We start from the raw sequence: 12,961 nt of genomic DNA on the forward strand, positions 1-12,961 counted from the left end.
ATTCAGAAGACATTTCAGGAGAATGAGAGGCAGCCCAGATGTGAAGCAATAGTGGGCTAGCTAAGGAAATTACCGCGTAGCCACTCAACGGACTGCGGTTTAAGCTCATGAGAACATGTTTATAATATAAAGTAAAATGAAAAGAGTAATAGATGTGTTGTAAAGATTTTAAGTAAGCTCTACGCTTGACATGGGGCTCAAGCCCACAACCCCGAGGAGTATATGTTTTCAGTAACATTACCTGCTTGATTCTTTTAAATACTCAGTGTGTAATAGTCAATATTTTCAATATTTAAAATGATTTTCTACCACTTCTGTGATGCAGGCAAACAGCACAGGAAAGAACAGGGGCACAGTTAGTTATCCAGAGCGATGACACATATATGCTTCTATCTTTCCAAATGGTGCTTTGTTTTTCTAATCAACATTTAAAATCACACGGGACACCGAGAGTGGCACTCCTGCCCGGCCCGCAAGGCCCCCGGGGTACTCACATGGGGCGGGGTACGCAAACTTGTCCGGGTTCTGGCTGAGCAGGGCACTCTTAATGTGGCTGCGGCCGACCCCGCTGGCTCCTGCGGAGGGAGGACAGAAGCTTGGAGAAGACAGAATGTGGCCTGCTCTTTCCTCACGAAGCCTTCTGCTTCTTTCCCCCAAAACCAATGTGGGGCTAGGTTGAGGGATGAGACGTGGGTGAAGTGGGCTCAGGAGGGCTCGGGGCTCCGGGCCCTCGCGTCCCAGTCAGGGGAGGAGGCTCCGTTTCAGGGCTCGGGGTCAGGACTCAGAAGCTAACTGGTTGCCACAGAGGAGCCAACTAACACATGGGGTTTTCCATCCCTTTCGTAAAGATGTCGCTTTGCCGAGCTCTCCGAAATCAACGGAACCGCATTGAAGGCACTGTTTTCCCCGGCAGTTTCTCCAGAACCCTAATACAGATCGGCTAAGCAACTACTGTGTTAGCTCCAAAGACAGTGGGGCGAGCCACCCACGTAAAGCGAGCTGCTGAAAACCTTGTAAGGATTCGTTTCATTTGTAAAGCGAATCCACATGGGATATACCCGTAAGGCTTCGGAGAGCACAAGAGGCGGTGCTTTTCTCCCCCCTTTTCCTGCTCCCTGCCTTTTTTTTTTTGGAGTGGGGCTGCACTAGACAGTGCGGGTGGGACCACCAGGAGGGACATGCAGTGTCGCCAGCAGAGCATCGTGGGCGGGAGGACAGCGAGACGGTACCTATAAGCACCAGGGTCTTCCTCTTGAACGCGGGGAGCCGAACAACTTCCTCGTAGGAAACGACGTCCAACTGGTCAAAAACTAGAGACAGAGAAAAGCGGTGTTCACTTTCACAGCCGGGGAGAGCAGCGGGCCCGGCCGTGGGGCCAGTGACCCGGGACGCTGGCCTGGCTTCACCGATGTCGCACTCTGGTAGGTCACAGGCCGCAGGGGCCGCGATCGAAGCAGTGAGGCCCCGAGCTGCCCCAGTGCTCTTTGGGGCAAACCACACTTAGTGGCCCTGCAAGGGATGAGGGGGACGCTAAGCCACTGTTCAAGCCAGGACACCGTCGGGAACAAGCACAGTGGCTGCTGGCAGAGAATGACGGCCAGGGTCACGGACGCCATGCCTGTGGGTCTATTTGTTGGGTTTCCCAACTCGACATGACTCTGTCACTGAGTTCTCTGGACTCTAATATTCTTTCTTATTTTTTGGACCCCATTATTCTCCTATTTCCTCTCTCTTGTCCCTAGTTTGTTACCTCATGCCCCTGGGACATGCCACCTGGCTACTCGAGATGGAAACCCGAGTCTCATCTTGACTCTCTGTCCCTCCCAGTTCTCCCATCCCCCATTCTTCAGTGCTGCCAGAGAGACCGGCTAATCCCATCCCCCACCCCGGGCTCAAAGCCCCGCACCAGCTCCACAGACACACCCCAGAGCGCAAACACAGTCCCTCCGTCTCCGTGCTTAGCCTGCGTTCCTGCCACCCACCCCCCCAACCCGTGCTCCGGCCACAGCTTCTACTCCTTCCATGTAGGCTCCTGACACATGAAGTGATTTCAGGCTGTGATTTGCTCACGTTCCTGTCTTTGTTTTGAACACTCCCAGCGGGAGTTGAATGGTAGATTATGATTCGTTTGTTATCTACAATCTGCTTGAACCCATTGGTAATTTCAGTCTATTACCTACCACGGTAGGTAAAAAGCGAAGGCAAAATGAGTTCTCAGCAAAACGTGCTATTTTCTGGGGTTGCTCAGACCATGAGCGGACCAGGCTGATGGCACTGACTTGGTGAGAAAGGTCTGGATCATGAGCAGGTGTGAGCAGACCTCTAGCCTTCCTGTACATGTACCGGGAAGATGAGTGTTGTAATCAAGAAAGCCAGAAGACACGGCATGCTTTCTGTGTAACATATGGTCCACTGTGCAGGACGCCAGCCCCCCTGTGCCGCCAGGAGCCCGCGGAGAGGATGCCGGGAAGCTTACTGGAGCTGTGCTTGGCCAGGTACTTGTCTTTGTACTTCTTCTTCTTCCCAAAGGGACTGCAGCTTGGGGCTTCACTCGGAGCCGACTGAGCCACGCTGGCCACTCGCCTGGCGGGAAAAAGTGATGAAGAAAGTCAATGGAACCTCAGTGTAAAAGGCCCAGGGCCATTCTCCCAGAGCAGGGCTTGGAGACCTCCTTCCCCTTCTTCATTAGACCTCCAGACCGAGGGCACCTGGCTGGCTCATTAGGTAGAGCACGCGACTCTTGATCCCGGGGTTGTGAATTCAAGCCCCACGTTGGGTGTGGAGATTCTTTAATAAAATCTTGAAAAACAAAGCAAACCTCCAGACCAATCTGCCAAAAACTTGGTGCTGGCCTTGACCTTTTCCTCTCTCACACCGCTCTGTGTGTCCCTCGTCCTCTCTGTCTCTCAGCCCTCACTTGTCTCTCCCTCCCAGCTTCCCCCATCTCTCTCTGTGTGTCATCTCTGTCTCCAATTTGTGTGTCTCTCACATCCACTCCCTGCCTCTTGTTCTCTGTCTCTGCCAGTTACCCCCTCAGCTGCCTCTCTGCTCCCTGCTCTCCCGCCCCACCCCCTCCTCTGTGAGCAGAAGGCTCTGGGTGTGTGCTGAGTAGGGTATAGACCAGTAGGGAGGTGGTGAGGGAAAATGTGCATGAGCCAACCGGTACGCTGCATTTTTAGTCTTGCACTTGAACCTGAGGGCCCCACGAGAAATAGGTGGAAGGTGCCTGGCTGGCCTGGCCAGGCTGCACTGAGGGGTGACGCGGCAGCAGAGGCGGGGGACCCTCCCTCTTGCACGCATTTGCAACACCAGGTGTTTGGATGCCCACAAAAGAACTCTCCAGAGAGGCATGGGAGGCGACTGAGACCTGAGAAGCCATTCCCGTGTGAGTCTGCACGGCACCCAGCTCTGAGCCTCTGTTCTCTACGAACAGGGCCACTGTGCCCGCGGGACACAGCGTGTGCGGAGTGCCTAGCGCGCCGCGTGGGGCACCGTGAACTGGGTGCTGTCTTCAGACAGGTGACCCGGAGCCTGGGGCCCGCGCCCGTCAGCAGACAGCACGCACCACCCAGCAACGGCTCGCTTTCTCGGCTGCGGTGCTTTCTGAACACTGACGAGCACGCCGCAGTATGGAAACACACCGCACACTGTGCCCCGGTATCACGCAAGTGTAGGCGTAGAAATAAATACTCCAATACTTCCCTCCGATGTCGCTTTTCAAAAGAAATACTTGTCGCACCCAGTAAACGGATGGCACGTGTCGTCACAGCACGGTCCCCCGTGTGAATACCACTGTGCCACTGAGTCTTCCTGAGGAGGACCTGCATGTTATCCCCACCGTGCTACCTCGGAGAATGGCCTAGAAGCCACAGCTGATGTATTTGGGCCTTTCGCCAATACCATGCAGGGTCAACACTGTATTTCATTTGCTGCTCTAATTGTGAAACGGCTAATAATTCGTGTGGCCAACTCCACCTGTATGAAAGCTCACCATTCCTGCAGCTCAGGGGAAGGGATCAATCCTGCTGACTCCTTGGAGGAACCTTCCACCCGCCCTTGCCACCAGTTACTGTCATCCTTGTTGATTATCTTGATGATGTCCCCGGTGACAAACTTCAGCCCCGCCTCCTTGCAAGGGATCAGGTGGTCCTTTTTGGGGTCATAGTCAAACTGCGCTCTCATGAACATCTGCAAAATGAGGCAAAGGGTCAGAACTGCAGGGACAACAGGGAGGCGACAACGGTGAGACACAGAAGCTGGTTATTGGTCTGAGTTGTCCATCCGTCTGTCTTAGAGTACAACGCAGCTACTATCTGAAATGCACATTTCCTCAGTCCATCAATTAACAATAGGAATGTGCCAAATGCTGATACCCCTTGTACCCACAATCCACTTCTATGCAGAGGTTGTCAGTTACGACGTGTGGAAAAGTCACCACAGCATTATTTACAAAAGTGAAATACTGGAAGCAAGCTAATTTTCCAAGAATGGGAAATTAGTTAAGTATGGCTACCTACTGTATATATTACCATGCAACTATAAAAATCAATTTGCAGGGACACCTGGGTGTCTCACTTGGCTAAGCATCCGACTTCGGCTCAGATCATGACCTCATGGTTCATGGGTTCAAGCCCTATGTTGTACTCTGTGCTGACAGCTCAGAGCCTGGAGCCTGCTTTGGATTCTGTGTCCCCCTCCCCTCTCTGCCCCTCCCCTGCTCACGCTCTGTCTCTCTCTCTCAAAAAGAAAATAAACACTAAAAAATTTTTAAAAAAAGAAAATCATGCCACAATAACATAAATGACCCGAGACAGAAACTTTACAAAACATCATATGCCAAGGCCCTATCTGAACACTTTCTCTCGACTACCGACGCTTTCCTTTGGCACCATTAACCACTGTGTTTAAAAACATTTGCCAATTTGCCTGTGAATAATTATACTGCATACAGTTTACTTTGTGTTTTTTTGATGACTGGTGACACTGGATATTTTCTCATGTGTTCAATAGCCATTTGTATTTTTCCTCGTCTGAATTACCTCTTCATCTGCTTTGCCCATTCTTCTCTTGGAATAAGGAGATGACCCTTTCCTTTCACATCGGTTACAACAAGCAACTCAGAAAGAAGGTCTGCTTGTTTGTAATGGATGTTAATTTAGTTCAGAGAGCAGCAGGCAGCTACAGTCGTGAAATACTGAGAACTTAGAATCACATCACTTCAACCGAATCTCAAAGAACACAACAGAGAAAATGGTGTCACCTACCTGTAGTGCAGGAAGACGATTCTGCTGGTTGGGAATTACTTTTAATGAGATCATTCCTTTGGTTTCTTTCTATTAAAAAAAAAAAGCAGGGAAATAAAACTGTAAGGAAACTAACTTGGATGATCTGCGATTTCAAAAACTCTCACTTCCCCTCTCAAAGTCCCAAAAAGTGTTTTTATCTAACACACATTTTGACCACACACTTTGAAATTTTGTAGGACAATTCCTCCTTCAATACAGAAGTCTTGTGTGCCCCATAAGCCAGTGTAACTTGGAGACGTACAGAGAATAATGAAGAAAAAACTAAGGATTTTCCCTCTTCCCTACACTCAACCCCAAAAGGTCCCCAGAAGAACCTAAAATGAACCTAAAATGAACCCTGGCCCACATACACCCATGCCTTTCTCCACACGAAAAAAAACATTTCCAAATATTTACACACATATGTCCATATTCACATGCACGTATTTTTGTTTTTAACAACAACTGGGCATGTCAATTGCTGCCAATCTTTTTTGTCACTGTAATCTGCTACAATAGACATCCTCGAACATATATCCTTCTAGATTTGCATTTTGATATATTTTTTTTAACGTTTATTTATTTTTGAGACAGAGAGAGACAGAGCATGAACGGGGGAGAGTCAGAGAGAGAGGGAGACGCAGAATCTGAAACAGGCTTCAGGCTCTAAGCTGTCAGCACAGAGCCTGACGCGGGGCTCGAACTCACGGACCGCGAGATCATGACCTGAGCCGAAGTCGGCCGTTTAACCGACTGAGCCACCCAGGCGCCCCTGCATTTTGATATTTAAAAAAATTTTTAATGCTTATTTATTTCTGAAAGAGAGTGGGGTAGGGGCAGAGAGAGAGAGGGAGACACAGAATCTGATGCGGGCTCCAGGCTCTGAGCTGACAGCACAGAGCCTGTTGTGGGGCCCGAACTCCCAAACCACGGGATCATGACCTGTGCCAAAGTCAGATGCTCAACCAACTGAGCCACCCAAGTGCCCAAAGCATTTTGATTTTTCTAGAATAAAATACCATGGTAGAAATGCAGAATTAAGGGGTGAGAACATTTTAAAAGCTGTCCTCATATTACTCTTCCAAAAGATTACAGCGACTTCACTCTCACCAGGAATATATGAGAGGCCCTTTCCCCCTATTCTTGCCAGAATTCTATGCTAACATTCTGCCAATCTGACAGGTGGAGAGGATTTCATGGTCGCTTCATTCTGTAATTGTATTACCATAAATAAAGTTAAACCTCTTTTCAAAAGCTTTTTTTCTTATATCCTTTGTCTAGTTATCTGTTTGGTTGTGAGTCTTTTTATAGTGAAGTTTAGAAGCTGTGAGTCTTTTTATAACACAGAAGTTCTTACAGTGTTAGAATTATTAACTTTCTACCTATCATAGGTGCAACAAATATTTTTCCAAGCCTACTGTTTCTGGGATCTTTCACCACATAGCACAAATTACCTTCTATGTAGTCAATTATATTTACACACATCAAAAGGAAGCACAAATTTTGAAGCTTTACGTGTCACCGCAGGCTCAGGAATCAGTGCACTCAGCCTTACTGAGAAGCACCATGAGGCCAAATCACCGAGCAGCCTGCTTTGTGGAGGAGGCCCCGTGGGGAAACACATCAACCTTCTCATGCTGCCCATCGTGGGACACTCGGTTCTGCTTCCTCTGGGCGGGAAGGTGCCCCAGGTGACATCGTATATGAGAGACAAGCGTGTGAATGGGCCCCACGGATCAGCGTTCCAGCAGGAAGCAGGTGGCCTGCCCCACAGGGTGTCGAAGACCGCTGAATGAAGGGGCTATTTACAGCCCCAGGACGGCAGTGGCATTCTTACCCCCCACGGGCCTGTGGGCACGTGCTTTCCCCCTGTGTGTCTGCGTCAGGATCCAAATGAAGTCCACACCCTGCAAGTGGGTGATCCGTCTCTTTAGACTCTCTTCACCTACCTGGTCCTCCTCAGTCCGCTCATTTCTTAGCACTTGCCAAATGGTGCTGTTCTAACCATCACCTGGTGAACTAGCTGGAATACTGTCCCCTTATGGACTGTGAGTTACCCAGCGGTAGAGTTCATACAGGGAACAGAGGGACAAAGGCATCATCAAAGGATACTTTTCGTCTTCCACATTCTTTTGTCAAGGTCCTGTCCAATCTATTTCTGACTGTTTAAGAATTTCTTTTTTTCTCCTGGCTTTGGATTGGTTTGCCTTTTTCCAGTTTCTTAAGGTAGAATCTGAGGCCACAGATTGTGAACTTTCTTGTTTTTTAAGAAAAGTGTTTTGTGATCCAAACTTCTACCCCAGTACAGCTCAATCAGCGTTCTACAGAATCGGATATGCTGTGTTTTCATTTTTATTTGCTTCAAGGTACTTTCTTTTTTTTTTTTTTTTTTTTTTAATTTTTTTTTTTCAACGTTTTTAATTTATTTTTGGGACAGAGAGAGACAGAGCATGAACGGGGGAGGGGCAGAGAGAGAGGGAAACACAGAATTGGAAACAGGCTCCAGGCTCCGAGCCATCAGCCCAGAGCCTGACGCGGGGCTCGAACTCACGGACCGCGAGATCGTGACCTGGCTGAAGTCGGATGCTTAACCGACTGCGCCACCCAGGCGCCCCTCTTCAAGGTACTTTCTAATTTCCCTTGTGATTTCTTCTGTAGCCTATGGGTTATTTACAAGTGTCTTATTTAATGTCTAAGTATTTAGGGATTTCCAGATACCTGTTTTTGATTTCTAATTCAATTTCATTGTGGGCAGACACCATATCTTCTATGTTTTATGGGTCGAGAGATCTCTTGTGAGTTTGAGCCCCACGTCGGGCTCCGTGCTGACAGCTCGGAGCCTGGAGCCTGCTTCGGATTCTGTGTCTCCCTCTCTCTCTGCCCCTCCTCCACTCACGTGCGTACACTCTCAAAAATTAATAAAAACATTAAAAAATTAAAAAGAGAGAGACTGAGACCTCGGACAGATTCTGGATCTGCCTTTTCCTCCTTGCAGCTCCACCAGTTTTTGCTTCAAGTATTGTGAAGTTCTGTCATTAGGATCTGGGTAAATTTGCTCCCTGTTACTTCATTTAGTCAGAAGCAGAAGTCCAAGTGAGGGCTTTTTTAAATTTTTGTTTTAATGTTTTTATTTATTTTCTTGAGACAGAGAGAGACAGAGCCTGAGCAGGGGAGGGTCAGAGAGAGAGGGAGACCCAGAATCCGAAGCAGGCTCCAGGCTCCGAGCTGTCAGCACAGAGCCCGATGCGGGGCTCGAACTCACGGAATGTGAGATCATGACCTGAGCTGAAGTCGGACACTCAACCGACTGAGCCACCCAGGCGCCCCCCGATTTTTGTTTTTTTAAAGTAATGTGTGGGGCGCCTGGGTGGCTCAGTTGGTTAAGCGGCCGACTTCGGCTCAGGTCATGATCTCGCAGTCCGTGAGTTCGAGCCCCGTGTCAGGCTCTGTGCTGACAGCTCCGAGCCTGAAGCCTGCTTCGGATTCTGTGTCTCCCTCTCTCTGACCCTCCCCCATTCATGCTCTGTCTCTCTCTCAAAAATAAACGTTAAAAAAAAAAATTAAAAAAAAAAAGTAACGTCTATGCCCAACGTGGGGCTCAAACTCACAACTCTAAATTCAAGAGTCACATGCTCTTCTCACTGGGCCAGCCAGATGCCCCTCAACTTTTCATTTATAATATCCCATCCACCGTTTATAACAAATCCATGATGGGGCACCTGGGTGGCTCAGTCGGTTGGGCGTCCGACTTCAGCTCGGGTCATGATCTCACGGTTTGTGGGTTTGAGCCCCGTGTCGGGCTCTGTACTGACAGCTCAGAGCCTGAAGTCTGCTGCGGATTCTGTGTCTCCCCTCTCTCTGCTCCTCTCCTTCTCATGCTCTCACTCTCTCTCTCAAAAATAAAAAACATTTAAAAGTTTTTTTTTTTTTAAAGAAAACAAATCCACGAATAGGGATTCCTATCTTCATTTTACAGATGACTTAGGTTAATTTACCTGCTCAAAATCATGGCTAGAATAAAGTAGAGCAGGATTTCAGAGCTGCCATCAAAGACCAAAGCTTTCTGACACCCACTCCAGTGTTCTTTCTAGATAGACACTCGGGGTTATTTGCCTTGGTTTAGAAAGTTACTAAATGAAAGCAAAGAACTGTCATTTGTTGCACAGAATAAAGACTAGCGGTGGTACGAGTCCCCTCAAGGAGTACAAAGACTTGACAATAAACTCATGTACGCAGACACCAATGTGGTTCCACACTTCACAAAGACAACGGCAGAGACTATACCCACCATCGCCTTCTGCAGCTGATCTACTGAGTGATTAGTCACGTTTGTGCCATTGATTTCCAGGATCTCATCCCCGACGTGAAGGGAGCCTACCACGAAATGAAAAATCAGTCCGCAAGGAATAAACATTAAAACAAGAGCTGTCAATATAACTCAAGATACCGCAGAAAAGAAACCACGACCTAGAGCATTGTTCTACAACAGACTGTGTAAAACACTCAGGGTTGAGAATATTCAAGGATGCGGGAAGGGAATGGTTCTTTTGAGTCCCTTGAGGGACGTATCAAGGCGAGCACTCGACAGTTTAGTATGACCTCGTCCTCCCTGGTCAAGCCAAACAAAAGCACTTCATCCACAGCAAGTTTAATGTTTCTTTGTTGTTCTACCTAATGGTAAAGTTCATCAACGGTTAGATTCTATGTGAAGAGTAATTACCAATATTTGTGTCACCCTAGATACAAAACAAAAGTTCTAACTGAACAGAAAAAGGTAGGGTTCAAAGCGTGGGATGAATCAGGTGGGCAAATACAGGTTATCATCCGCTACTAAAAACAGGTCATATTTTAATGTTCTCTCACCAACCTCCCAAATAGCTTTGACTCAATGATGCATCTGAAAACTGACGGCACCTTCACATTAAAGAGACACAATGGTTACTTATGATTATTTGTCTAAATTCTATTTTCGCAGTGCAATGCAATGGGCTGCATGTAGTTAACCGGTCAAATATTGGGTGGAAAAGTACTGGCGTAAAGAGGTGTGCAAGAATGCTCAGAGGGAGAGACAGTGGCACTGGGCAATTCATACAAAGGTCTTATAACACAGTTAAAGAGCCAGTTATTAAGCCACAAAAAAATCTCCTGTCTCACACACACACATACACACACACGCTACCCACTGTAAAGGCTGTAAGCCTCCAGCCCCCCAGCACTGACTGGCATGTCGATGGTTCTCTGACTGAAGCACTGCCCAGGGCCCCCATGGTTACCTTGCCTGTGAATCATGCCACCGTGAAGAATCCTGGCCACCGTACAGGACTGCTTGTCATTCAGCTTCAGGGTGATTCCCTGCAAGGAGGACACAGGGGACAGCAAGCTTTATTTGCAGCTCTTTCTGAGCTTATCCGTAGGATGATTTAGGAGGATCTCTGCAGAGGAAGATCGTTCATCGTCCTCTTGTGGCCTGGGGGCTCAAGGGGTCGAGAGTAAGCAGTGGGCTAGAACAGGACAAGGGATTACCATGGGCTCTTCTGTGACCTTCTCAAACTGGATGAGTCGCACCTTCCTCACGTCCTGCCCCTTGGCCTGGGCAGGGCTGCCTGGGGCAGCGCAACCGTTGGTGTACATGTCCTCGGTCATGGCGCTCGCCTGATGCGATGCAGCCTGTCGGGTCAAAACAACAATGCGTCAAGTCAGCAGCGGTGAAGGCCCACCATCACTCTGGAACTGCAACTCTACAATCCAAAGGGCTCCGCAAACCAATGGTTATTGCATAAGCTTGGTGTCCCTCACCTGGAGTGACGCGAGGCTATTTGTAAATGCTATCATCCGACTTAACAGACGTGCTCATCTGGTCGGCTGCAGACGCGTTAAGGTGTTTAATGCCCAGGGTGCTGCCCAGGACCCTGCTGGGGCTGTAATGAGGTGTAATACAATTCACAAAATTCTGATTTCTTTTTTTTTAAATTTTTTTTTTTCAACGTTTTTTAATTTATTTTTGGGACAGAGAGAGACAGAGCATGAACGGGGGAGGGGCAGAGAGAGAGGGAGACACAGAATCGGAAGCAGGCTCCAGGCTCCGAGCCATCAGCCCAGAGCCTGACGCGGGGCTCGAACTCACGGACCGCGAGATCGTGACCTGGCTGAAGTCGGACGCTTAACCGACTGCGCCACCCAGGCGCCCCACAAAATTCTGATTTCTAAGGCACACCGCCACCGAGGCGGCGGGGAGGGCTGTGCACCCATGGTGTCTATAGCGAAGACCCGAGGTGGGATTCGTTCAAACAGCCTGATGCTTTGCGTCAGGCTGCAGTAAGGATGATTCGCGTTAGCATCAGCCTCTCACAAATCATCTCTTTGGCTACAAACAGGAAGTTCTATCGGGACTAGAGAATTAGGCTTAGCCCTCGGCCTACGACGATACCGCTTAACCTGAGGGGTCCCTCTACGTGAGGTTGCTGCCACCCCTCCTGCCATCCCATGATGACACCTCCACTGTGACCCCGTTCCCCCCATCTTGACAACAGCAAAGCCAGATGACTGGTGCCACCAGACAGTAAGGCACTCAGCGTGGCATCGGCAGGAGGACAGACAACGGACCAATGGAATGGAATAGAAAGTGCAGACACGTGGTCCGTGTCCGAACCTTTCAACACAGATGTGTGGCCACATGCCACGGGCACCAAAAGATGTGGACAGTGATGTCATCATAGCATTATTTTGTAAAAAAAAAAAAAAAATGCTGTACAATTTTTTGAACCATTTGACCATAATCTGAAGATACCATGCTCCTTAACCCATAAAGGTTTGTCTAAGAACAAAAACTTTCTGAAAAACGCAAATTTAGCATTGATACAATACTACACCGGGTCCTCAGTTTCTATTAAAATTTTATCAGCTGTCCCAATAATGTCTTTTACGGCTACATATATTCTTCCCCAGACCAGGAGCCAGAACCGTGCACCGCATTCAGTTTGCACAAGCTTTGGCGTCCCTTAACTTGGAAAAGCTCCTCAGTCTTTCTCGGTCTTTCGTGACCTTAACATTTTTTAAGAGGACAGGCCTATTGTTTTGTAGGCTCTCAGTTTTGGTTCTGCCCCGTGTTTTCTCATAATTGGGTTGAGGTCGTACATTTTTGGCAGGAATCCCACAGAAATGGTGGTGTTCCCTTCTCAGAGCGGCACTATTCTTAAAAGCCCGAATCTGGAAGGACCTCCCAAGTCCATTAACGGTAGGATGAATGGACGCACGTAGCCATTACTGATACCACACAGCAGCGAGTGTGCAACGTGGGTGAATCTCTCAGCCTCCTTTGCTGCTTCTTCCTCAGGTGTCTAATCTGCTAATGTTGAAGTGGCCCAGAACTTGCGGTTAAGACATGTGACAGTGGGGAAGGTCAAGTGGAAACCTCCGACGGTGCCCTCCACCCACCCCAGATGAAACAGTAAATCAAAAACAGCATGGCCAGCTAGAGGAGGAGGGACAGGCCTGAGCTTGGTTTACAAAAGGGCCAATTGACTATAGAGCAAAAACATGCCAGCTACACCTGGGGGGCCCTTCAGAGATACTAAGGGAGATTTTCCCGAGATGGGGGTGGTGTGAGGGACATGCCTCGTCATCCAGTTTGTGGGGTAGCAGAAGCAGAAATATCCCCCGGTGGGAGTGTCTCCATC

General features: G+C 48.6%; 1 protein-coding gene across 1 annotated transcript in view; it reads right to left on the reverse strand.

Moving 5' to 3' along the window:
* MPP1 (MAGUK p55 scaffold protein 1) overlaps positions 1-12,961 on the reverse strand; it is a 29,669-nt gene that overhangs the window by 3,708 nt on the left and 13,000 nt on the right. Inside the window, exons 2-9 of the mRNA XM_049644523.1 lie at positions 10,809-10,952; positions 10,559-10,637; positions 9,574-9,659; positions 5,265-5,333; positions 3,992-4,188; positions 2,477-2,583; positions 1,230-1,310; positions 495-575 (exon numbers count right to left, since the gene is read on the reverse strand). Of these exons, the coding sequence (XP_049500480.1) occupies positions 495-575; positions 1,230-1,310; positions 2,477-2,583; positions 3,992-4,188; positions 5,265-5,333; positions 9,574-9,659; positions 10,559-10,637; positions 10,809-10,952 (844 nt within the window). The remainder of the gene's footprint in view (positions 1-494; positions 576-1,229; positions 1,311-2,476; positions 2,584-3,991; positions 4,189-5,264; positions 5,334-9,573; positions 9,660-10,558; positions 10,638-10,808; positions 10,953-12,961) is intronic.

This window comes from Panthera uncia, chromosome X (genome assembly GCF_023721935.1).
Source record: "Panthera uncia isolate 11264 chromosome X, Puncia_PCG_1.0, whole genome shotgun sequence".
NCBI classification, from domain to species: Eukaryota; Metazoa; Chordata; class Mammalia; order Carnivora; family Felidae; genus Panthera; species Panthera uncia.